The sequence below is a fragment of the Saccostrea echinata genome, unplaced genomic scaffold (assembly GCF_033153115.1).
Source record: "Saccostrea echinata isolate AGI-Se365-2 ecotype Australia unplaced genomic scaffold, CSIRO_AGI_Sech_v1 ptg000047l, whole genome shotgun sequence".
NCBI classification, from domain to species: domain Eukaryota; kingdom Metazoa; phylum Mollusca; class Bivalvia; order Ostreida; family Ostreidae; genus Saccostrea; species Saccostrea echinata.
In genome coordinates, this window is record NW_026889796.1 from 10,442,213 (window position 1) to 10,469,146 (window position 26,934).

General features: G+C 34.3%; 3 protein-coding genes across 4 annotated transcripts; 1 reads left to right on the forward strand and 2 right to left on the reverse strand.

Moving 5' to 3' along the window:
- Positions 1 to 428: 428 nt before the first annotated feature.
- LOC133202793 (importin-5-like) lies at positions 429 to 20,651 on the reverse strand. Of its 2 annotated transcripts, none has more exons than XM_061338666.1 (26): positions 20,537 to 20,651; positions 19,037 to 19,117; positions 18,740 to 18,932; positions 17,426 to 17,528; positions 16,973 to 17,174; positions 16,721 to 16,846; positions 16,341 to 16,461; positions 16,036 to 16,123; positions 15,703 to 15,809; positions 15,341 to 15,465; positions 15,038 to 15,127; positions 14,665 to 14,838; positions 14,133 to 14,351; positions 13,798 to 13,881; positions 13,418 to 13,550; positions 13,082 to 13,143; positions 12,071 to 12,227; positions 11,774 to 11,946; positions 9,477 to 9,588; positions 9,309 to 9,364; positions 5,306 to 5,428; positions 4,935 to 5,009; positions 4,634 to 4,778; positions 3,783 to 4,011; positions 2,332 to 2,473; positions 429 to 2,031 (listed from the first exon to the last, which is right to left on the reverse strand). In XM_061338666.1, exons 1-26 carry the CDS (start codon positions 20,615 to 20,617, stop codon positions 1,945 to 1,947), a joined length of 3,288 nt encoding a protein of 1,095 aa, XP_061194650.1. In that variant the 5' UTR covers positions 20,618 to 20,651; the 3' UTR covers positions 429 to 1,944. The 2 variants fall into 2 exon arrangements, with proteins under 2 accessions (XP_061194650.1, XP_061194651.1); XM_061338667.1 differs by having other exon boundaries at positions 14,665 to 14,834; positions 15,034 to 15,127.
- A 909-nt stretch (positions 20,652 to 21,560) lies between these two features.
- Positions 21,561 to 23,705, forward strand: LOC133202449 (uncharacterized). The gene is made up of 3 exons (XM_061338275.1): positions 21,561 to 21,870; positions 22,091 to 22,398; positions 22,511 to 23,705. Exons 1-3 carry the CDS (start codon positions 21,655 to 21,657, stop codon positions 23,610 to 23,612), a joined length of 1,626 nt encoding a protein of 541 aa, XP_061194259.1. The 5' UTR covers positions 21,561 to 21,654; the 3' UTR covers positions 23,613 to 23,705.
- A 362-nt stretch (positions 23,706 to 24,067) lies between these two features.
- LOC133202838 (uncharacterized) lies at positions 24,068 to 26,569 on the reverse strand. Its single transcript, XM_061338714.1, has 4 exons — positions 26,063 to 26,569; positions 25,448 to 25,598; positions 25,088 to 25,321; positions 24,068 to 24,936 (listed from the first exon to the last, which is right to left on the reverse strand). Exons 1-4 carry the CDS (start codon positions 26,534 to 26,536, stop codon positions 24,068 to 24,070), a joined length of 1,728 nt encoding a protein of 575 aa, XP_061194698.1. The 5' UTR covers positions 26,537 to 26,569.
- Positions 26,570 to 26,934: the final 365 nt, after the last annotated feature.

Genomic DNA, 26,934 nt, shown 5'->3' on the forward strand with positions numbered 1-26,934 from the left:
CGACCTCTATGATTAATACACCATGACTGAAGCATCCAGTAATTACTCCACATATGCTTTCTTATGTTGAAAAAGTCCGAGAAAGTGAAAGCTTTTGATATAAAACAATTCATGAAATCACTTTACTCACCAGTATTATGCCTCTTACAACATTTTTACATTGAAGATTGTTGTTCGGAGCAATACCAGCAATACTAGCATAAACCACCTGTACTGAAATACTGCACATATTGTACAAAAATGAAATGGCATATGGAGGATATTTGCATTATTTCTCCTTGTGCAGTTAAGCTAGCACAGATAACTTAAATTTCAAACTTAAGTCATTACCTAATAATTATAGTTCTCCCTAACTTTTCAATCACACTTCAGAAGTCAATTTCCTACAATTTGATACATTAACCTTTGATAACAAAAGTAAGAAAATGTGTGGTTTTCATTTTTAATAAGTTGCATATCATCATAACAGTATATAATTCATTTGTTAACATTTTTCTGCCATTTCCACATACTGCAACTCCTATAGTGTCAAATGTCAGTGAAACAAACAAAAGCAGTTCCTCAATGTTCTAAAGATGCAAATCTTGGAAAATTAGTCAATTCAAAGCTACGGTATTCCTATTTTGTTTTCACAAACAGCTACACATAAAAACATTCAGCAGAAGTTATGAAATTATTAAAATCTTCCAAGACATTTCAAAATGGTTATTCATTTGAAATCAATGATCAAATAGTATAGTCTATACTTGTTTAAAAAATTATTTTTAATAAAACCTATTTCCAGTAAAAATTGAACCAAATATTTGGAATATGGCAGATTTGGAATATGACAAAAAGTATTGCTACGACAATGTACTTAACAAGGGTATGTATTTCCACCAAAAATATATATGTTTTTAAATGTAATAAAACCAAGAAAGTTATGTACTGACAAAAAAAGATTTTTTTAAAAACTGCTTTGTACAAGTATAATTAACCTTCAAAATTTCAGATACTGAAGATAAATGGAGAAAAAGTGGTTGGGACTACAGCGCACTTTGACATATCCATGGTATTCGAGATATCAATGTTTGTAGATACAGAAGTTCAACTGCAAATAATAACAAGTACATTTTCACAAGGATGTTCTAAAAAACAATCCAAAACAACATAAGCATTTAACAAAGGCGACAAATGGATTGCAACTGATATTCATACAAGCACAGTATTATAATCTCCTAAATAAAATTCATTACTGGAATGACAATCTTTTTTTTAAGAATACAGAGGAGAAGTGATATAACAAAAGGATATTTTGACAAAAAGAAGTGCTTGAAACTTCTCAAAGCTTTCACTCAATAATACTTTGATATAGATATATATACACTACCAAATCATCTACTTCTATAAAAGAAAACAACCTTTTCTAGCATTTAGGAATTGAATTTATCATGAAGCTTCACACTTTTGTGAGGAAACAAATATTTTCCTCCTTCATACTCCTGCAGCACCATGCAAAATGAAATTCTAAGAATTAAAACTCCTATAAACAGAGTCTGACTAATCTCAAACTGCGTTATCTCAGTCTAGATGTCAATTATGCCTAGAAGTCTAACAATAACAAGAGTCTGGGAGTTCACATTTCTCTCTCCTTAAGTTTGACAGGCTCAGTAAAGGGGTGGGGGTGGGGTGTATCAAACTTTGAAGAAAGCAGTATGTACACCTTTGGGTTTTGAAAAAGGTCACATTTCATCAGTAAACACACACTCACACATTCACAGCATTGGTAACAATTGCACAGAATATAAAGTTTGTAGGATCGAATCCTGATAGTTTATGAAAGCCCTGGTCTTCAGCAATGGTAAAAGCTAAGCAGTTTATCCAAGCTAGATCACAATGTCTTTCCATATTTTGCCACACACCACCAAGATAAAATGTCTGGTATAGGGACTAGTTTGTTCAAGGTCAGCCCTTGGACAAAGCTTCTGATAATGCCTCCTTCTGTTCCTCCGATAATTGTTGTATACAAGCCTGGAATAACTCTTGGTTTCCCTGCAGGATACAGAAAAAAATGACACTAATTTTAACTAAGTAGCCCCCACTTTTTTTTTTTTTTTTTTGAAAAGATAGATATATCTAAATCTACCTCATGTGTAAAATTAACTGTCCAAAGTCAACTTCATTGGGAAACAGAGATAAACTTTGGTCACAGACATATGACACGAATAGATTGACCATTTGCAGACTAAGGCATTTGCAAACTACAGCATTTTCCTCTCCTGCATAAATGCTTCCAGGATAAAATACAGGCTTTCATCATGTTTTATCATTCCACTGTAATATCGTTCTCACCTGCACTTGTCTCACAATGTTCAACATACGGGGATAACAGTCATCTTCTGAGCTAACAGCTTCCCGACTCAACGCCTCCCCAATGATGCTGATAATACGAGGCAGGTTTTCAGTGTTATTTCCTAATATTAAGGGGTGGTTTCTACAAATGGCAAACAAATGACATTGATCAGTTTAAGTTTGAATGAAGTGCCACATTTACACTTCTGAAATGAACAAAACATTTCTTCACAAATAAGAATCATTTATTCAAAGAAGTTGTATATCTGTTGTACATCTGTTGTGAAACAAAAATATTTTACACAAGTGGTGTTAATTATTATGTATTTCATATTTATTTCATACATTAAACCAAAAATAATAAGTAAACAAAGAAAAACTATGTTAGAATTTTTTTGTTGATATTTCGATATTTCTTCATACGTATCGATATGCGTATCATCCTCACAAAGAATCTATACGCCTCGAACAGATAACAGAGATACATGTAATTGTATGAATGTAACAAACTTAAGCCTTGATCAGATCACAGAGATAATTCTAAGTATGTAACAAACTTACCCCTCATCAGAACACAGAGATAATTGTTTGTATGTAACAAACTTAGGCCTCATCAGAACACACAGATAATTGTACATATGAAACAAACTTACTGTAACAAACTTAAGCCCCAATCAGATCACAAAGATAATTGTACATAACAAACTCACGCCTCAATCAGATCACAGAGATAATTGTACGTATGTAACAAAATTAGGGCTGAAATGATATGCCCCCACCACGATACGGTACGTATCGCAATACTTGTGTCACAATTCAATTTTTTCAATACGATACATTTTAAAAAAGAAAGAAATCATAAGGTTAAGGAAAACGTATTCAGATTTCAACAGGCAAGTAATAGGTGGTGATATAATAAAGAGCACTACTTGTGCTTCTGCAGATTAAAAGAGCACTTTGTTCGTGTCAATACTAGCAGTGGCAGCCTGCTCTGAAACTTTCTCCATCGCAATTTTCTCCCTTGTGTGTGTCAAACTATTAAAATGAGGTTGAACCCGATCTATTTCAAGGAGTAACCAAACCCGATTATAAAAGAAATGTACTGAACCAAAAATCGAGATAGTGAATTGAACATTGAACAGAGCAGTAATATTGAAAAATATCAATATTTCGGTGAATTGTTTCAGCCCTAAACAAAATTAAGCCTTGATCAGATCAGAGATAATTGTATGTAGACTTACGTCTCAATCAGATCACAGAGATAATTGTACATAGCAAACTCGCGCCTCAATCATATCACAGAGATAATTGTACATAGACTTACGCCTCGATCAGATCACAGAGATAATTGTACATAGACTTACGCCTCAATCAGATCACAGAGATAACTGTACGAAAACTTATGCCTCAATCAGATCACAGAGATAATTGTACGTATGTAACAGACTTACGCCTCAATCAGATCACAGAGATAATTGTATGTATGTACAGCCTCGTCTTCATCCTCCCACACAGGAAGCCAGCTGAACCAGACAGGTAGGACTTCGTTCGGTTTAATCTGACTGCTGTTGTATTTACAGATCTTTGTTACAGCTGCTATGGCATTCTCTGTAGGGTTGATGTTTTCTACAGATCGAGATTCTGGGTCCTGTATCACCTTTACAAGTAAGGGCAAGGCCTCTGTAAATGAAACAGACTTTTACTCATTTGAAAGTTCTCATAAATCTTATGACATGAAAAGTTTCCAAAAACAAATAGTTGCACTTCACTGATTATATCTGCAACAAGAGGCCCAGGGCTTGACATTCACCTGAGTGCCATGAGCTTCTCAACTTTGTCCCACCCTGAACTGAAACTCTGGATTCATGTGCCATGAATTTTACAAAATTGGTTGAGGAATTTTGTTTCTTATCACACTGCACAAAGTTTATCTCCAAGATGCTCAGATGTAGTAGAGTGAAGAGTATTTTAAATAGATCAAATTTGCTTTGACCCACTGACCAAATACTATAAATTAGTAAAAGGCTTAAGTTTATAATTTTCACTCGTATAGTCTGCTTGCTTAACATCTAGGAATAAGGAACATTTTCATATGCATGATGAATTTTCAATGTATGCCCAATTTAGCCCCACCACTGGGCCTTAACTGTTGACCATGTTTTTCACAACTTGACTATGATTTTCACAATTTCGGGAGAGTGACTCTCATGACCTACAACTTTATCTAGGAGCCACAACAATTCTATTTCTTTAAATTATGTCTTCCTTTTTTTCCAACCATTTCAACTATTGCTGTCTTTACCTGCACACGTAGTTGCATATGCTTCAGTGCCAAACTGGGCCATAACTCCAACACCATATGCTGCAGCCTGCCGAACCTCGGGCTGCTTGTCACAAACATATTCCATCATGCTCTTTAAGAAGTACTCCTGATATTTCACAGAATGCTGAAAATACAAATACATACGATACATATATGTATCACAATAAAAGGCTATATATATTCACTTCATAGAGAAAATGAATTCCACACTTTTCAGTGAAATAGCAATGGTGTGATAAGTCATACAAAACTAATTTTCTTTCTTTTGGAGTGTACTTACACCTCCACAATGCTCTATTACATCATCCCAGATACAGAGTCCCCACTGTTTGTCAGGCCATGGCCTATCAGCACCCTGAAACATTGGGAACTTAGTCTCTACCATGTTCAAGCATCAAATTTATCTTTTAGGTATTACAGTAAAACATGCTAATAGGAAACATGCTTATATGTACTGATGCTTACAGTGAAGTGACTTTAATTCTCTGTGGCTTTAAAATATGTTGTGAACTTAACGGATATAACGAAATATGTTTGTAATGAAGTAAACTTGTCTGTCCTTGGCACTTAATTATAAGCATGTTTTACTGTTAATGCAAAATAGCTCAATTTTATGGAATGCACTTTGATTGAAGATACATGTATGCTTACCAGTAATTTGACAAAATGATGGAGCAGTTGTTCAAAGACTGGGAGGAATTCTTCTTTATGTGTTCCAAATAAGGCATGAATGGTGTCCGAAATCTTGCTCAAAATGTATACATCTTCATCATCCTACACATAAAACATTACTGATGAATGAAACATACACACTCATAAACAAAAATATGAATGCACACTTATTTTAATCAATAATTTAATTAAGCTTGAGGAACCCAAGGTCAGAAAACATCGCTTACAAAATTTTTCATTTATATGCATTAAATTTTTCAATGCGCAATTGATATTCATCATGTCTTGGGTCATTTAGCATGAATAATTTGATCCTTAAATTCTGGTGCTTATGTACAATATTTGTTTAATGAGTAATGGTTGCACCTTAGTTTTCTTATAAATAACCAACTTTTAATAAATGGGAGGAAATGCAAAAGATAATCAGTATATACATGTTTAAATAATAGATTTCTAAAGTATCCACACTGGAAATAATAGAACTTCCAAAGTATCCACATAGCAAAAGGGCTTGGAAGTGTATTCTATGTCAGTTTCACTGGATTAGATTAAAGCCTTCTCTATTTGTTTTGTACAATTGTTTTTGAGTGAACATTAAGTTTTGCATTATCAAAGTTCCTTGTGTGTTATATTTTATAAGATTAATATACATGAGTGTCTGTATAATTTGTCCTTTCATTTGCAGGTCATAATTCATTGAAATAACATTTATTTAACATTAAGACACAGAGTTGTGAACATGAAGTTCTACTGCACTTGTTCACTACAGCTTGTCAAAAAGTTTATTTTTTTCCTCTTTTATCAGGAAGAAATTTGAGGTCAGAAAACATCGCTTTAAATCTTTTCATGATACATGTATTTATTTTTTTCAATGCGCAATTGAATAATCATCATTCCTCAGTTTCTTCTGAACTCTTTTTTTTAAATTCAAAATATAAAAACATCAGTTTTGCAGTCCGACATGCTCTTTTCCTTCAACATTAACTGTGTGATGGTGCAACGTATAACAGGCATTTCCCCTTCATGATTCAATACTTGCTATATCCCAACCATTGCTAGAGTTATGTCCCCTATATGATTCACTGTTGGAGATAATGTACTCACAAAGCAGAAAATCTTTGGCATTACTAGTTATGATGTTAACAAGTATGTATTCTCTATTTTTCTAGTTCCTGTTCAAAATGCCATGACCTTTCAGGTAGTTACATCAGATCTGTTCCACGTAAATTAAGTTATTTTCTCAAATTTGTAATATCCAAAGCTAGAAAGAACAGTTTCCTATAGCATTCCTAGCCATTGTTGTTGACATACATATAAAATAATGATTAGAGAAATAAATTTCTTTTTTTTCACAATTCTTTTTTCTCTTAAGTTTTGAAATAAATCTCTTTAAATTGTATACAAATACACCAAAGCATCTTAATTTCTTTCCTATTTCCTTTAAAACCTTCTCTGGTTTATTGTACCTCATACAAAACACCACTTTTTCTTTAAAAATACTTTTGAACATATATGTGGATTTTTGCAAAGGCTAAAATGAAACAATTTACACTGCATTCAACATTTATCATAGCAGAGTTGGACAAACAAAGAGCTTGTTGAATTCACTCTGAGACCTGCTTTTACTGAGTTTTGTCTCTCTACTAGACTACTAATGAAGTCTACTTCATTCATACATGCCAACTTTTGAAAATTCCCATGGGGGATTTTGCGCGTGACGACAATTTTCAAAGCTTTAAATTCGCGACATTTTGTCGTGAAAATAAATGTTTATCCCATTTTTTTTTTATTATTTATAATATCAATATCACTTGTTAATACAATTTAAGAATAAATAATACAAACAAATTTTTTCCTTCCAAAATTCAAATATCTTTTGCTTAAATAGGTACCTCTCTCACTAAAGAAGTGATATCTGTTTAGTTTAACAACATTATGTTTGAAAAGACACAGAATTTGGTGAAAAATGTGAAAATGTACAACTTTCAGTTCAGTAAATTTTGTTGTAAAGTTTTAGAAATATATGAGGTTTTGTTACTGTACAGTTTCTGGGAAACATTTGTAAAATTCTCTATTTACATTTTACACAATTAGAATTTCCTAATTAGACATTAGATTGAAAGAAATATTGAAAAATTACAATGCACTGTGTGTGTGAGGGTGAGAGAGAGAGAGAGAAAGATAAGAAAATTTGTTTGTTTTGAAGTGTCATTTTATTCCCTTTTAATAAGTAGACATCATGATGATTAATTTAATCACACACACAAAACAAGTTGAAGAAATAAATTTACTCTTGAGATCATCAATTATTTAAAACAAGGATACCCCTATCCCAAACAAAAATTAAAATTGTTATAAACATGATGAACTTTTGCATAACATTGGCAGTGTCATGTGGGTATTCCGTTGTCATATTACATTGGGGGCAGGGGGGGATTCAGTGTACTTGAGGGTATAAGACTTTGTTGTTTCATCTAAATTATTTTCATCTTATTTTAACCGGTAAACTTTACAATATCTTAAAATCAGCAGCTATGCTTTGTTGTTTTCTACTTTCGTTTTTAAAAAACGAAACATGGATTAATTCCGATTTTGTTGTTAGTTTATCATATCACTGTATTCAATTTTTGTTTTTAATAAAATGATATTTAATTATACCCTAAATCTATGTGTTTCACTATATGCATACCCCTTCTGACTGAAAAGTTTAATCCTCTAACTGCTCCAGGCTATGTTACCTGTACCTGGACAGCTGTGTGCGTTCAAGCGAGAAGTGATTTCCTGTGGCTAATTAACACCTCTGCATGCGTTAAATAAACAAAGAGACTAATCTGTGTGCATTGAATAAACAAGTCTGATATTCTACTCCCGATTGACAAAATATTGCGGTAGGGAAACTCAGAAAATCGGAAATTTTAGGTTGAATATTTTCAAATCGGGATTTTTGGGCAATTTTGCTTTCCTGATCGGGAGAGCGGGATTAAAGGGTAAAATCGGGAGGATCCCGCCTAAATCGGGAAAGTTGGCATGTATGTTCATTGCTATACATTTATCAGAAGTCAGATATACTATCTAGCAAATTGGGAAGTTTCACGAAGACAAGCCTTCAAATGTAATGCAAAAGTATACATCATTCTTCTGAAATGTACATGTATGTTAAATTAAAATCCACTTCAAACATCACTTCATTTTGAGCACTCTGTTTTTTTTGGTTTTGTTTTGGGGGGGGGGGGGGGGGGGGATGGAGAGTTGTAATTCACATGCAGAACGTGGTATTTCTATTATGTACATTACTTTTAAGGAATGGAGAGGTACTTGGACATTAACCTATGCATAAATGAACTGATCAACCTCTCATCTGATGACTAAGTGACTTGGTGGAAACCAGGGTGATCACAACATCTTATTTAATGACCTCATGACTTGGGGGAAATCAGGATGATCATTAAGAGCTTGGCCGGGGAAAAAAAAAGCATGTTGAAAAGTTTATTTCTCTGTCAGAGACAATAGAATGAGAGTCATTTAATACTTTAAAGTTTGAAATTGTCTTGTTCATTTCAGCAAACATATTTTGACACAGCAGATATCATGAAATATTTTGACCAGCACAATTCCTATCAGTGACTTGATGACTATATAATATACATCTAGCTTATTCATTTATGATAAATTGAAGCAAAATGAAAAATGTTCTACAAAAAAAAGATACAGAGTTATCTGTGACAAATTTTTAAAGATAGACACCATTTCCAAATGGCATACCCCAGGATTGTTGCTATCTACAATGTACATATAAAGGCCAGAAGTCAGATACTATCTAGCAAAGGGGGAAGTTTCATGAGGACAAGCCTTCAAATATATGCAAAAGTATACATCATTCTTCTGGCATTTATATCAATGTAACTTGTCAAAGGCTGAAACTTAAAATAAATCCACCATACTATAAATGACTTTGCAGTCTGGAAACAGTTTTTAAACATACCTCATCTAATAAAGTCTCCTCTACATCTTCATCATAGTCTTCATCTCTCCGTTTTTCTATTAATACACAAAACCTTTTACCATGACTTAACAAAGTATAAAAGACACGTTAAAGCAAATAACCAGATTACATGTAATAAGGGTATACTCGTTCTGTAGGTTTACTGACCATGTCTTTCTTCCTGTCTTTTAAAGTGTGCCACTAACTGTTTCTCCATCAGCTGGACCAGAAGTTGTAAATTTTCTGCTGATAAACAGCCCCTGCCTAGCTTTTCAATGCACTGTAAAATAAACATGTACAACATAAATCTTTGTATTGATTATTCCTTTATGTCATTTCTTAGCATGTATGGGCTCTGACATTGTTGTATATAACCATACTTGCCAATCTTCAACATGTAAAAATCTGGTCATGACCAGATTTGGAAAGTAAAAAATCTGGTCATAGCGCGTAACGACATTCACGACACATTTACCATGATTAAATTAATATATATGTATATATAAGTATTTGTGTATTGAGAATTATTTTATTAAAATAAGGCTTTAGCTTACAATGACAAAAAATTATTATATATTGATTAAATTTAAATGCTAAAAGAGCACTGAAGGTTTCATTTTTTCAGTATTGACCTGAATTAAGTGTGCTTTTTTTTCTAAAGGAAAGTTTTTTAGAATCTGCATTGCTGATTTGAAGCACATGGAAAGTTTGTGTTAAATTTGAAAGTATTCCAATCTTGGTTTTGAAGTTACTTTTCCTTTCCCGAATTCATTTAATTAACAAGTGCTATTAAATTTACAGTTATGCCTACACTATCTTCAAACACTTTATTTTACCTAATGAAAGTTGTTTTCCAAGATTCCTTGATATGTACATAAATATCGTTTCTCTTTTTCTTGGTTCAATTTGTTCCTGCTGGCCCTGATAGCGATCTCGTTCTATCTGAAGCCATTTTAAATTGACTTCAAACTTTGATTTGTCAAAACAACTCTTGGGTAATTGTTTACACCTGCACTGGTACACGGCCTACTAAACATAGCCATCGGCATTGCTTACGTATATCGAAGCTTGGGTTGTAACTGGAAGTTAAAAGTGCAACCTAATTTACAAACCAAATCCGAAAATCGGGAGATTTTCGGGTTGTTTGGCAAAAATCGGGTGAAAAGCATAACCCGCCGTGTCATATAAAACATAGGTAATCAAAGATTACGAAGCTCACCTCGGCGAATGTTATCTACATGTAAGGCAAATTTCACATCATATTTTTTTTCTAGTTAGGGTACATCCCAAGATCAATGTCCATGCAAGTTTGATTTAATTATAGACCTGCTCAAAAAACTTTTGACCTGTTAAGTAATCAAGAAAATTTTGGTCAGTTCCAACATCCAAACCAAGTCTGGAAGTTTTCATCCTTAGATGCACCATCTATGCAATTTTAATCATAACAGGCCATAATATTATATAGCTACTCCAAAAAAATTACCCTGGTCACTCATCTGGAAAATGTACGTCAGATTCAGAATCCAAGGCAAGTCTGGAAGTGTCCATCCCTAGATACATCATCCATGCTAATTTGGTTAAAATATGGCTAAAATTCACTCATGTGGAAAATCTAGGTCAGATCCAGCATCCGAAGCAAGTGTGGTAGTGTCCATCCCTGGATGCATCATCCATGCAAGTTTGGTCCGGGTAGGGCTTATAGTTACTTGGGAATGGACCTGCTCCTTAAATTTAACCTGGTCACTCATCTGGAAAATCTAGGTCAGATCCAGCATCCGAAGCAAGTGTGGTAGTGTCCATCCCTAGATGCATCATCCATGCAAGTTTGGTCCAGGTAGGGCTTATAGTTACTTGGGAATGGACCTGCTCCTAAAACTTTAACCTGGTCACTCATCCGGAAAATCTAGGTCAGATCCAGCATCCGAAGTAAGTGTGGCCATGTCCATCCCTAGATGCATCATCCATGCAAGTTTGGTCAAGGTAGGGCTTATAGTTTCTTGGGAATGGACCTGCTCCTAAAACTTTAACCTGGTCACTCATCCGAAAAATCTAGGTCAGATCCAGCATCCGAAGCAAGTGTGGTAGTGTCCATCCCTAGATGCATCACCCATGCAAGTTTGATCCAGGTAGGGCTTATAGTTACTTGGGAATGGACCTGCTCCTAAAACTTTAACCTGGGACGCCGACGCTAACGCCGACGCCGACGCCGGGAGTATAGCATAAGCTCATCTCGACTTCGTCGAGGTGAGCTAAAAATAATCGGGTTAAGGGTCGAAAAATCGGGTGTTACCCGACGAAATCGAGTGAGTTGGCAACTATGTATATAACAAGCTATTTCTACAATCTCGGACTACATCATACAAGGCTGAAACAGATATACAGATTGACTGCTTAATGTTAAATATTATAAAAAGTTGGGGGCAAGAAATAACAACATACATGTAAATATGGAAAACAGATTTTACCTTGGCAAGTGAGTTCATATGCTCTGGTAAAACAGTATTTTCTGGTTCTATTTCAATGGCTTTCAGTAAACTGGGACAAATAAACTGCCACATCTCCGCAACATACTGGTCACCCTTGATCTTGGCACATTCAATCAGGTACGGCAAACTCTCCGATGCAGCAATTCGTATATCTATTTTAAGAGCATAATCTGAATTACCTCTGAGAAATTGATGTATAGATGATTGAATTCACTTTACTATTCCTGCTTAAACAGTAGAGAAAATGATAACTGATACAAAGAGAGTAAAACTAACCATCATGGAAGTAAAACTTGAGTAATGGGACCATGATTTTCACTACCTCCTCTGCATACTCTGCAAAACCCTCCTTTAACTCCCTAGCATAACATACCAACATCTGACAAGCAGTAGCCTTTTCTTCAAGACCAGCAGTTCGAATCCCAAAACTTTGCTGCAAACAGAAATCACAGTCAAAAGCTATATTTGCAGTTCAAATCAGGTAAAGGGAACCAAATCAAGACTTTTGATACACAATGAAATTACAGTCTATGCAAAAGTCACCGGACCGTCGGTTTTTACCGGTAAAAATTGGTTCGGGTTGGTAAAAAAATTCAGGGTACAGGACCAAATGTCCGATGAAAAAATAAGGCCTAAAAATCTGAATTTACATGTTCATATGGTCTTATTTTCCACACATATCCTTTATTCGATCCATTTAGCAGTAATGCATGATTAATTTTAATCTATATCTCGTTTATTTCTAATTCGAATTTCCTCTGTCATGGAATATAGATCTATAGATAGCTCATACGTAGATTCGGTTGGGTAGATTATTTTCATTACTAAACAAGAGTAACTATTATGAGTTACTTCAGGAGATAAATAAATATATTTTAAAGTGCATTTTCTTAAGTTTTATTAGAAAAAAATCTTTGACACTGTATATTTCGTCTGTATGTATCAAATAACCAGAAAAAGAAAAATTGTTTGCATTTGTCATATGTACTACCTTTAAACAAAAAAAACAATAATAAGTTTGTTCATTTCAATAAAATCATTTTTTTTAATAATCTCAACTCTGGATCTATTTAAGGTTCAATTTAACAGTGAGAATACACCCCCCCCCCCCCTTTTCAATCTCTGAATCATAATGATGTATGAATTAATTTAAAGAAAAAGGTCAGTCTGGTAAGTAAATGCTTGGTCTGGTAAAGTATATATTTTTACCAGACCGTATGTCCTGTAAAAATTTTAGACTTTCGCATAGACTGAAATTACCAGAAATAGTGACAAACCTGGACATACCTGATCACCTACAGTAACAAACTGCCATTCAGTATCACTTTCCATGTCTTTAATTTCTTCACCTGTAATTCATCATTGCATTTATTTTACATTCATTCATTTACACACCCATGAAAATACACAAAGAAACAGATTTTTTTTTTATATTTTACTCTTTCAAATTTTGAAAGTTGAAGATCACATCTATAGAAAATATCCAATTGATTTCAGAAGTTTATTTTGTTCATTTTTTCCCCAAAGTTTACAGGGGATACAAATCATGTTAAATGTTGATTTTTTTCCCTTTTTATTCTCACTACATTTTATTGACTTTACAATGTACAATGTAATTCTTACTGTCTAACAAGGCCACTTCTGGTTTGAGTGATGCTGCTTTGAGAACAGGGCCCATGACAATAGGAAGGTACTGCTGAAATTCCTTTCCCATGATTTTACACATTCTAGCCCAAGCTGAGATCATGTATGAAAGCTGAAAAGTACATATAATTCCCAAATTTTTAATACTATAACACCTATATGTTCTCCCAATACTTTGACAAGCATCCAGAATTCCTTGGCTTACTTAAATACTTTCCCAAAAACCATATTTCTGTAACTGCAATATTATCATGAAATTTGTGTAAACTGCAGTTTTCTGCATTGGGAAGTTCAACAGGATAACACAGGTACAGCTGTGCCTCCCATTTTTATCAAAATAAAATATCTTTAGAACTCACCTGGGGGTCATCGTCAGCCATTTCCTCCTGGGTTGTTTGATGTTTTAGAAGAAGCTGCATGACATCACTGCAGTCTTGTAAAAACTGAAGGAAAAAAACTCAAATATAATATTTATTGATCTCCCGGGTTAAAAATGGAAAGATTGTCAATGCCCATATTTTTTTTACCCTCAAAAAATGCATGTACATGTATCTTGCATGAAAGAACATATTAAACTTGCTATAAACTTAGAAGCACTTCTATTTTTTTTTGTTTTGTTTTTTTTTTGGGGGGGAGGGGGGGGGGGGGGGGAGGGGGGACTTTCAAGTTGACAAACATATAGAAATCAGCCCACCTTTTCTTTTCCAACAGCCAATCCTATCAGACTTATACACTCGATGGTTTTCCCCCTCAGTAACCGTAACTCTGGCTGAACAGCATTCTGTACAATGTACTTCAGACAGGGCATGAACCTGTCATAGTGAGATGTGAATTTCTCCTCAGCTGTATCTGCTACAGATGCTAAGGTAGTCACAATCTGCTCTAAAACCATCTTTGTTCCTTTTTCCATCAGCTAAATTCAAAGTGTACAAATCTAAATACCACTTGAGTTTTTTTCACCCCAAAGATAACATTAAATGATACAAAACTACTATAATTTTCTTTTTCTCCTTGTGCCACAATGATCATCAAAGTTAGTAGCTGACTTGAGCTTGTAGTTGCAAACTAGTCAATCACTTTATAATAGAAGTCTCAATGGATCATATAAATATATGTGAACAAATTTTCCTTCGTGATTTGCATAAAAAAGATGTCAATTGTTGGCATGCAAAAGCTAACAAGTAGATACATGTATTTAGCAAAATGAAGTTAAGCTACATTCTCACCTCTTTAAATTTGCTGTTGAGAACTTCTTCCAGTTTAAGGATGATGACATCTAGATACTGTGACAAGATAGCTTTAGGGCATTCCTCACTGAAGTTTACCAGTGCAGCGGCACCATGTGCTTGGACTCGAGGATTTGCATTGTCATCCAGCACTTGAAGCAAACTAGGAACTAACTGAAAATTTAAATATTAACCATTAGCTTCAAAATGCAATTTCTTAATTTTGAAAGAGAAACCTTAGGCTTACTTCTAAGAAACATTCAATTCATTCATTCTCTTATAACTTTCTCATAAGTGCAACTTTGAAAAATTAAGTTACACCCCACCCCCCATCGCCAACATTCAAAATTTGAATTCTATATGTAGAACTTGCCTTGTCATGGAACTTCTTTTGAAAGACTGGACCAAAATCTGTACACAGCTGTCCTAGGGCATTACAAGCTGCATACCTGACCCTTGGGTGCTACAATGATGAAAACATTACATAACTTTTTTTCTGAATTTAGTAGACAGAGAACAAATTAACTAAATCATGAAAATTAAAACTTTTATGTGTAATTACACTCTGACTTAGCATTTAAAATTATTGACATTCCTGCCAACAAACACAACCTACTCTACAGCTTTGTGTCTATCATGTATAAATATATACACATTACTTTTGCCCAAGTCTTACTGGATCTTTGAGGAATGGCATTATGGCTTCTAACACGTTTCCCAGCATGGTTTCCATCTGTTGATGACATCCCTCACCACAAGCTGAGATGGCCATAAGTGCTGCATGTCTGTATCGCCAGTCATCTACAACAGTCAGTTATATTTCATTTTAATGTGTGAAGTTGCCTCAAAATATTCATTTCAATGATGCTAACTTTTTGTTCATAAATCCATCTTTAAATTGCAAGGACTTAAAATCTATACAGTATATCTTGAAATTTAACCATAGGGTTATTAATAATATAACTCCTACAACACTTGCTGGTGTAAATCATATGTTAATATCATTTTCTTTAGTACATGTGTGTGTTATAAGCTCACTATTTTGTAACATCTGAGGAACATTTGACAAGATGTGAGGCAGCATGGTCTTTCCTCCAAGTGCACAGGCCAACCGATCTAAGGCACTCTCTGCTGCTATCGCATTGCTACAAAGCAATTCAAGATTTAGAAACTTCAACATCTATATTCTGTTCTTAGCAGAAGTTACCTAAATTCCCTACCAAAGAATGGATTATTTGTTTTTTTAATAACAGTAATAATAATTATCTGTGAAAATGTTTTTCTGAAAAAATATAGACTTGAGTTACAAACAAATAATGAACTCTTTTCTGAATTTAACAGCATAAAACTTCTAAGTACACCTGTACTCACCTGTCTGTGTCGTCTTCCTCAGGCTCATCCTGGACGGACCAGTCCGGCTCCTCCTCCAAGTCCACCATCATGGCCAACACCTGGGGCACTGTATCAAGATATCAGGAATTACAATTCTATGTTGCAAGCTTTCTATGTTGACATAAGTAGTTATAGGATATAAAATTTACCTGCACAATTAGCCTTAGGGGAAAAGAAAGTTTTTCTGTTTGCCCACTTGAACTGGATATATTTTGGAGGGAATAATGTGCACTGTACATTATACTCTGCAGTAAAAGCAGTTTCAGGACTAATCACACAAATACCTAGAAGTGGCATAAACTTGGCATTTTTCCGCACCATTGCTGGTGCCGTCTCTGACAAGGTAACGATGACCTCCAACCCCAGCTGTCTCCAAGAATCCTCCAAATTACAGTCTGAAACAATCTAAAAAGAACACAAATATCCAACAATTTTATTTATACTTTCAGCAATTCCATTTATGATAAAATAGAAGCTAACTGATTATGCAATGATCTCTTGGTAATAGAAACATTGGGCAATATTCTGTGGAATTGCTGGAATAATCATAAAGAATAAGTCTTGGTGCAAACTGAACTTCTGATCCAAATATTGGTAACCTATAGCACTCACCACAAGATTTACACTAATAGATGTAATTTTTGGGTAGTGTACATGTACTTACCTTCAAGCAAAATGGGAAAATAGATTCCATATGAGATCTCAAAACTTTTGGCACATTTTCTGCCAATTCAATCAAGCATTTCAGCAGGGCATCATCTTCCTGAGAGCTCACACTCTGATTAATTAACTGTTAAAATAAACAGCTTTATCATAAGCTTGTCCTCACAGAGCCTTCAACCAATCAAAACTTGTTTTACAGATCAATTTCAATCACTGAATGAGTATATTAACAAGTGAAGTCCATTTCCTTTACCTGAATCATGGGTGGAACGAGGTCTTTGAACAGTGCCAAGAGAGTTGGAGAGTTATCATTGGTTGATAGAAAAGCCGTCATGGCCTGGACGGCCTCCGACTGCACCTCGAAATTCCCTGTGTCATTTAAACACCTCGTCAACATCTGTTTTATAACATCTAAATAGTGAGCCTGTTGGTTTCCAAATATCCCTGGGACCTGACTGGAAAACACAACATTGAAATAGTGTAATATGCACACATTAATGTACCTCTGGAATATATCTGTCTCGTACTTTGGAAAAACATTGACTTGTCTGACCATCAGTTGTAATAATTTAATGATATCACATACTTTTAATCATTAAAATGTATTAATTTTATTCCAATACCCATGGTGCCATTTAGTGAAGTTCATAACACTATACAACGTCCTAAACAATGAAGGTAATCTCTGTTTTTCACACATACTTACCCAAAAATGTGGAGAGCACAACTTCGCAGACCTGGATCAGCAGAATTAGCACATTCAAACATGTACTTTAGAACCTCTGGCCAAGTTACATTGTCTTCATCATCTTTAAACAACACAAATAATAAAATCAAACATTGTCTCTTGAAGAGATCATAAACATTAAAGTACAAGCGCAAAATGCCTCACAAAAATTAAAACTAGATTTTCTTCGTTATCTCTTCCTTCATCTGTTTGAAATTCATTTTACCATATATACATGTACTCACGCATAAGTCGGTTGTATTTTTTGCAGTTATTTTGGAGCGATTTGCCATTGACCCACTTATAAGTCGGTACAAGTCTTTGACAGAATCGGATGACAATATCAAATCAATGATCTTATGTTTTACCCTGGTTTCAATCAATATTTTTTTTTTTTTTAAAAATGACATCGATATATAATTTTAAAGTTGCATAATGAGTCAAAACCATGTGTTTCTTTTAAGAAAATTGTATCACAAAACAAAAGATTTCTGTGAAATATGAATATAGCGAAGTTTTGTCAACTCAGCTGCACTGTAAAGCAAGAAAAAAACTGCAAAATATAAGTGCCGGAAAAGCAAATGTAGTATCTATTGCTTTGTTTTTATCGTCAATGTCAACAATGTCAAGGACACGCGTCCTTTATTTTTAGCATGAAACTTGTAAACAACATTGAATTGGGGCAAGCAGAAGTAAGGAATAAGTTATGATCATCTTTTTTGAAGATTGTATCAAAAGTCTCAGTCTTCCAACATTTATATCTATGGAATTGAAACCACGGTAAATTCTTCAACTTTTCAGCGCATGCGCACAATAAAGAGGAAGAAGTGAAGCAATATTTTTGTGATGGGTTATACAAAGATTTTGTTTACTTTTATTTTTCTCCATTAAATTAGATTTTTTAGGTTCTGAAACCTGTAATTATTTGAAACCTTAAATCTTGAAGAACTGAACAAAATTTGCATGTGTCATCAAAAATTCTACTGTTGTCAATTTTCCCTTTTGTCCGTCACAGTGTCACTTTAAATCATTAAAAAATAAGTAACGCACACTTAAGATAAAAATAAAACTATTAAAATTTATAAATACATGTAGTTTATGCATAATCTTACAATACATAAATGATTTAATATATAAAGACTTTGGTCAATGAACGGCGGGATTGTTTTCTACCTTTCATCGTCCAGAGAAATACAGATCTTTCTATGACTTGCCCTTAAGTCGGACACAGAGTTCTGGACCAAAATTATAGTATATATATATATATATATATATATATAATTAATAGTATACCTATAAGATTCCTAGCCAATTCTGCAACAGCATCACAGATTTTTTTCCGGACAGGTGGCGAAGTTTCCTCTTGGATGAGTAAAAGGACTTGATCTTTGACAGCATTCTGAATATCTACAGGAACCTGTGGCCAAAATTCCTCGAAATTGTTGGCAAACAAACGTCTTAGCAGCACTGCAGCAAGAGTCCTAACCTGTAAGAACAGCTCTCTCAATGAACTTATTAAACTCTGTTTTGATGACGTTTATATGAAATAAATTAGTTTAGAATGTTCCAAGACTTTTAGTCTTGTAGTACCTCCACAGACAAATTTTTGTTTTTCAAGGCTGTTACAAGGAATGGTAATTTGGAAACTGAAGGTACACCATCATATGCTTCCTGAAAGTAGAAAAATCAAATCTTACTAAAATGTTAAAAGGGGCACAGATAAACTTGCATTGTCATTTTGTTTCTAACTTTAAATTTCACTAAACCTAAAAAAACTTCAGTTTAATGATTTTAACTATTAAAAGTCTTAATATTCTATGACAAGGGCATTCTTCATAACTGTATACCAAAAACCTGTGTTTGTAAATATGAGCTCCAGCTCTGTTATTGTTTTTGTGTACGTTTTCCTGGGTGTGTTTGATATTTGCTAACTCTGCACATATCATTATGATCATTGAATACAAATTGACAAAATGGTGTGTTGGTTTTACTTTCGTGCATTTCTAGTTGGACTGTTCTTGATTATTATTATATTTTCTTGTCTTTTATAAATATACAACAGCTCAATTCTCCACTTTTCTTAAATATTAAGGATAAGTTTTAGTACTTCTGATAGCATTAGGATGTATGATGTGCTAGAAGTTCTTAATGTTGATAATTTTCAGATAAAAGAAGTTCCTAAACATATTTTTATAATAGATATCACCCTAAAACGCTCTCTCAACATTTAAGTCATGAAATTTCTACCAAAAAAAAATCAAAGCTGTAATTCTGTCTGGCTCTTTAAATAATGATTTTGTCGAAATTAAAGTGTAATCGTACAGTAGAAGCAATTTGGAAGTCCCAATCACCAATTCCTTAAGTATTTTACCCTGGATATCTAACCCTCAGTTATCTCAGAGTATTTTCTTGGTCCCGTTGGGTTCGAGATAACGAGGTTTGACTGTATATGATGTGCCAGTAGATAACAAATGCAAGCAATATTACAGGATTGTATACAGTATCCTGTCTTAACCTTAAAGAAATATCATATGTAATAACTGGAGTAAACCATTAAATTAACATTGGCCTAGAAACAAGATACTATTCTCTCTGCCTAAAGATAAAAAAATTCTTCTGATCAGCAAGTCACTGTATCACTCAAGTTTGCAGGTGTTTTCATTCAAATATCTGCAAATTAATATCACACTCATACATTTTTCATAAAACTTCTTCCTAGAATATTGTAAATTGTTTACATAACATTCATGCTATGATTCATATGTTCAGCAATTCCTAGGGATTGGGAAAGAAGGGGGGGTGCTGACCGGAAGTGGAAATAAGCCATTTGACCAAAACTTTCGAATTATTCCCACCACACTCACATTCTAAAACTACCAACTTCAAGTATTTAGTGATCATATAAGCCACATTACTGACACCACTATATTGTACAACAATCTATCTGTTCGTCGTAATAAAAGGTATTCTTCCGAATGTGACATGTCTCCATTCATTTCCACGTGGTATGGCGAATAAGGTCGTCGCGAGTGAAAAATGCACGATTCAATCTTTTCTCTCACAGAGACAAACAACGTAATTGTATATTACCTCTGCTTTAACTCTGATGTCGTTTTCTGGATTTAATAAGGTGTTCAAAAGTGTTTCAAACTGAATTTGATCGTCGGCCATCTTCTCTCACAGGGTATACAAATGGCATGACCTTTAACCCTGCTATTCCCGCCTTATTTTTAAAGAAGTTCTCTCCCTTCCCCTAGTATGAAAAATTATGAAATTATATTTTTTAATCAAGAGCAAACTATGCTGCTGAGCCTGGTATCTAGACAGGTCCCAATAAAATGCTAGTTGGCGGACTGGAGATGGTGGGAGGGGCACCTGGGGGAAAAATGGGGGAGGGGGAATACTCAGATAAAAAAAAATGAAATGAAATTTATTTGCAGTCGTGCAAATAAAAATATTAAATAACAAAGTTATCAGTTTGATTTTTTTGTTTGTTTGTCTGTTTTTGATTTTGTTTTATTTCTAATGAAATAAAATGAATAAAAGTAAAATGCTTCTTTCACACCCCCTCCCGGTTTCTACATTGTATTGCCATAATTATCAAAATCAAAATTATCATATCTCGGTAATCAAATCATTGCTGATCACATATAGCGCACATAATTTATTTGATTCTAAAAACTTTTGCAACGTATAATTATAACGTATAACGTATAACTATCAGGCCTAAAGCTATAAAGATTTTTTTCTTAAAATTGAAATTAATTGAGGTGGTTCAAATATTAGTTTGCAAGACATTTTAGCGGGAAAAATCGACGTTTTATCGGAAAATTTGTGGACATAATTATCATACTGCAGGACATTTTAGCAGAATTTCAAATAGGACATGGACAATTTAGCGAAAGAGTTAAATTATGTAAATAAAACTGTCATAATTAGCCATCTACACCTCTGTTAAGGTTCATTGACCCTCTGATAAGAGAGATAATTTTTATGGGATAAATGACTATCTTTCCTTTAGTTAAATAAACAAGTTAACTGGCCATTTCCGTCAAATGTTTGCCCTGCCACTGCCAAGCTATGTTGAAATTATGTGCATTTTAATACGGAACTTTCGAGTTACGGATCCGCTTCGAATATTATCGCTTAACAGACGTAATTGTAGGGCATAATTCACTTCCGCATTCCAACGCAACGTGTAAACAAATATGGAAGACTTCAATAGTTATCAAGTCCCAGCGTTAAAGTATTACTTAAGTACGAAAGGTATAACAACATCCATGTACAGAAAAGCTCATTTGATAAGACTGTGTGAATTGGCAAGAGAAATAGACCTAGAAGATATAGAAACAAAAGATGATTACGTGAATATGGATGTTCGTCGTAGAACTGTCGGAGACCGGATGTTACCAAGCATAAGCGAGGTACAGTTTTATTTTGGAAAAAAATCATAATAATCTCATATATATCTTATACAACAATAAGTAAATTGAATGAATATGAGTTTACTCAGAACTAAAGCTGTAGCAGGGAGAGAGAGAGAGAGAGAGAGAGAGCATCAACGTTACCAATTGTCACCACCATCAAATATATGAGATTTTATAATATCCAGAATTTTATTTGGAGTTTTACAACATTTTTCAGGTTAAATTATGTGACTGGAATGGAGATTTAAAGAAGGTACCAGACATAGACATTGCTGATGTTTTTGTATACTTAATTAATATTGGTTGGGATCAAAATCGCCTTCATTCCTACAAAGTAGACAAGGGTTATTTGTTGTATCAGAACAACCATGTTGACAGTGTTCGAATGTGTCCATTAGATTCGGATTATTCTTATGTCATGTGTAATACAACTCCAGAAACCCGTCAATCGGAGGATCCTTATAGGACATGGTTACTGGTGAAGACTGATGGCTATATCATATCAGGTGGCTGCTCCTGTGTTGCGTAAGTCCAGCTCTGTGCTTTATTATTTATGATATTCATAGTATTTATCATTTAATTAATGTCAATCCCAAAATTGGAGTAATTATTAACATGCTACTTTTTGTCTTTTTAGGGATGATGGTTCTTGCAAGCACTGCACGGCCCTTTCATTTGCTCTTGCAGCTTTTTGCGATCGCCATAAGGACAGGCATACAGAGGTGGGGACAGATGTGAGGTGTGTTTGGGACAAGCCCCGTAAGGAAAGTAAGCCTTGTCGTGTTAAGGAAATTTGTTTTTCCCACAGGACAGTTCCACTGATGCCAAACAAAGTGGATTACCAACCATGCCCTACACCCACCACTGAGGTTAACAGAGAAGTTGAGAAAGAACTGTATAGGATGTGTCACGGTACAGGTGCTCTTCTCTTACACACATTAGACCCACCCTCAAATGAGGATGAAGATCTTCATGAAAATCCGCCTGATATGATAGATGCTGTGACACACACAATTCAGAGTGGAGAGTCCTTGATAGATTATCTGAGAAATGTGTTTAATTCTGATATTATTCAAGAAGTTGAGCAAATCACTTGTGGTCAGAGTGAAAATGAATTGTGGTACAAATACAGATATGGTAGAATTACATCTTCCTTGTTTTCAAAAGTATGCCACTTTAGAGGGGGTAGTCATGATAATTACATCACACGTGAAATTCTGAATATTAACTCCAATGCCTTACACACTGATGCAATAAAGTATGGAAGACAGAATGAAATCGTAGCTAAACAATTGTTTTTTGACATGTATTCCCATTATCATGTAAATGCCAAAATGAGACCTTGTGGCTTAAACATATCTCAGCAACATCCATTTTTAGGTGCATCACCAGATGCATATTTGTCTTGCAAATGTTGTGGAAAAGGTTTAATTGAGGTTAAATGCTCTTACTCCCATAGAAGTGACACACCATATGATGTAGCAAGTGACCGTCATTATCATTTGTATAGAGACACTAATGATGTTGTCAAGCTTAGGGTAGATTCACCGTGGTATGTGCAAATTCAAGGACAGCTTGGTATTTGTAATGCTAGATGGTGTGACTTTGTGTTTTATACAGACATGGGTTTTATAAGTGATAGAATTCATTATGATGAATCTTTCTTCAATGAAATTGTTAACAAGTGCAGCACCTTTTTCATAAATTATGTTCATCCTGCACTGCTTGCTAAAATTTAGAATGTAAATTCTCGACTGTACTTTGATGCCCTTTAGATTAAGCTGTATCATGTATGGTACACTGTATTGTTTTTCTTTTGTCTAATGGTTGAAAAATTATGACAACTGATAGCAATAAAAACCACACACTCATGATTTTATGTTGTTGACTTATATTTTAAATATAAAAAAAATGAAATGCAGTAATTAAATACTTTATGTATAATATGGAACATTGATAAATTAACAATATAATTAAATACTTTATGTATAATATGGAACATTGATAAATTAACAATATAATTAAATACTTTACGTATAATATGGAACATTGATAAATTAACAATGATGAGACAATATATGTAAAAACAACAACTAAAGTTTTCAGGTAACACCAACAATCAAAATAACAAATTGAAAAACCTATAGTCCCCTCCGGTTTCACCGGTAGGGGACTAAAAATATTAAGCATCTTGTTAATTTTTCACAAGAGGTTTAGATAAATTGCATAGAAATGCAGCAACAACCAGAATCTGGCTTGCAATTGGCTTTAAGTTGATTGGTAGGATTCCCGATAAAAGTTTATATGATTTCAAACGTTGTATAGCACGTTCCACATGAATCCGTAGTTTCGCTATCTGTCTTGTTCGCCGAATCTCACTAGCATTTAACCGTTTCCCTTTTCCCCATCGACATTTATGTGTAAATGGTGGTATAACCAACTTTGCCCTTCGCTCCAATAGATAGTCTCTTATGATGAAACCCCGATCAGCCATCACCTCATCTCCAGCAGATATCAAATCCAAGAAATCACTATTGGCTGTAATGTACCTGTCAGACACATTGCCGCCCCACAATTCAGACACATAAGAAAATGCACCGGTAGGAGTTATACCAACAAGGCATTTAAATGTATTATGTCCTTTGTAATTGCTGTATGTTTGGCTTTGAGCAGTAGGTGTCCTTGGCTTTTGAATGAATATTTCAGTACAGTCTATGACAACTCTTGTACGGGGGAATGTCTGTTTGAAAGACCTTGGCATATGTTTTCTGATGCTCTGTAGTGATGGCCATTTCAGTTGAGGTCTGAAAACCTGGAACATGTAGTTTATCCATGTACACACTATTTGTGAAACTCGTGTCTCTGATACACCAAACAAATCACCAATCAAAAAGGCTGGGACAGAAAGTCTTAGTCGAAAAAGGGTTAATAAAAACTCATGGAACTTTGTCAACTTCCTCTTTGGACCTGGTTTTCTGGCTTCAGAGGTTTCATAATTCATGTTTGCTATGCTGTTCTTTCCTGACCAGTACTTGAGTTTGGTGCATACTTTGTCAAGTATTGCTGTAAGCAGAAATAAAATTTTATCCAAAAACAAACATACAAAATACTGCAAAGTATTCAAATATTGTACTTATCAATATTAGCTGCAATTAAGAAAATACATATTAAGCAGTATTAGGTCAATTTTAAACTATATCTTCAAATTTCTTACCAAACAATCCAAACAGCATAGTTATGCTAGGCACTCCTAAATATCTTCTGACTGCCGAGTCGGACCGTGTAATTCTATTGACAAATTGCTCCCTGTGGATATGTTCTGTCTCTTTGGTCATAGTTTCCATATGATGTATATCCTCCATGGTCAGGTCCGTCTGCACAGCAAACTCAACAAAATCTTCACTGCACCTAGGTTCCACAGACCGTTTGCTGTATACATGGTCATGGTCTATAATAATAATAACTTATATTATAAGTTTAATTGATATACATGTATACTACAAAAACAAAAAAGTTAAATTGCATAGAACATTTCAGAATTATGCTAATGAAACATACAATTCATTACACTTACTGCAGTTTCCATAAGAAATGTCCTCAGTCTTGGAGCAAGGTTCCTCAAAACAGTTTTCGTTTGATGTGTGTTCTATGACACACTCATGTGCTATAGGGAGAGGTATATGTACATCTGCATTCCCTTCACATGAAACTGTGATATCCTCCATCTGAAAAAAAAATATGCATTGAAATTTCACATATCATCAATTCAGATGATTCTCTTGGTACTAAACTTAATAATGCATTTATATTTTTTTAATATTAAATTTAATATTACATAGTATTACCCAAGATTACACATAATTGTATGTATATTTTGTTTATTTGATTTCTGATTTCAAACAATTTGTTTCATTGATACACACATAAAATATAGCCTCAAGCAATCCTGGCTTCTTAATTATCCTGTATATGTACACATTTAAAAAATTCATTTTTATATAAATATACATGTAATGCTTTTTTAATATATTTATTATATGTTTAAGCCTAACTTTTATGAGTTATGTATATGTCATGCAGAGACAGTCATTTAATATTATGTCTCCGAGTCTGATCATGATACATGTGTATATATAGGCCTACATTCATAAATTTTCGATGTAGAAATAAAATCAATTATTTACAATACCGATAAACATTCTATTGGTGTACACTGGGTAGAATGAACATCTGACTTCTCCGCTGCTATAGCTGAATCCGACAAAGAATTACACCTGGTCTGTTGACGTTTCTCTATAGAGGTTGTAGTTCTGGACTGTTTGACGATTTTATTGCGCGGAAATAAAGTAGGAACGGGGTTTTCTTCTGTTGGACAACCATCTATGAAATGTCGTGAACATACCGAATGGTAGCGTTTTGGAGCATACTTCTCATCCCTGAAAACCTGCTGCAACCACCTCTTTCTTAGCTTTGCCTTACGTTTAGCTCCTGGGTATGGATAGAACTGTACTCCTCTCATCCACGGATATTTAATTAAATTGGCCTTTTTCCTGCCATCTGATGTGCAACCCGGCACCGAACACCAATAATGACTTGGTTCGTCTCCATTCTTCTCACTTTTTCTCTTTTGGGGCTTGTTTTCGTCTGCCACGTTACGCTCCATTTTGTTTCGATGTCAACAAAATATGCCCTACATTTCAGCATTATCACGTGACAATGGTGTATAAAATCAGAACGAAAACCGTTATATCCCGGTATCTCGGAAGTTCCGTATTGTAAATTAGATCTCTTTTGGAAAATAATAAACGTTGAAGCAAATTTTTTTTGCAAGTGAGCAGAAAGGATGAGGAACCTTAAAGTTGGAAACTTAAGTCATAAATCTGCTGACCATTGGTCAATTTTTGCTAACTTACCATTGGTTGTTTCAAAAAAAAAAAAAAATTAATTTAAAAAGAAATTCTGCTTAAATTTCCATTGAATTTGTGCGATAATCAGTTTTTCTTCCGCTGAAAATTCCACTTAAGTTTTCGCTAAAATGCCCATTCACATTTTCATAAACTC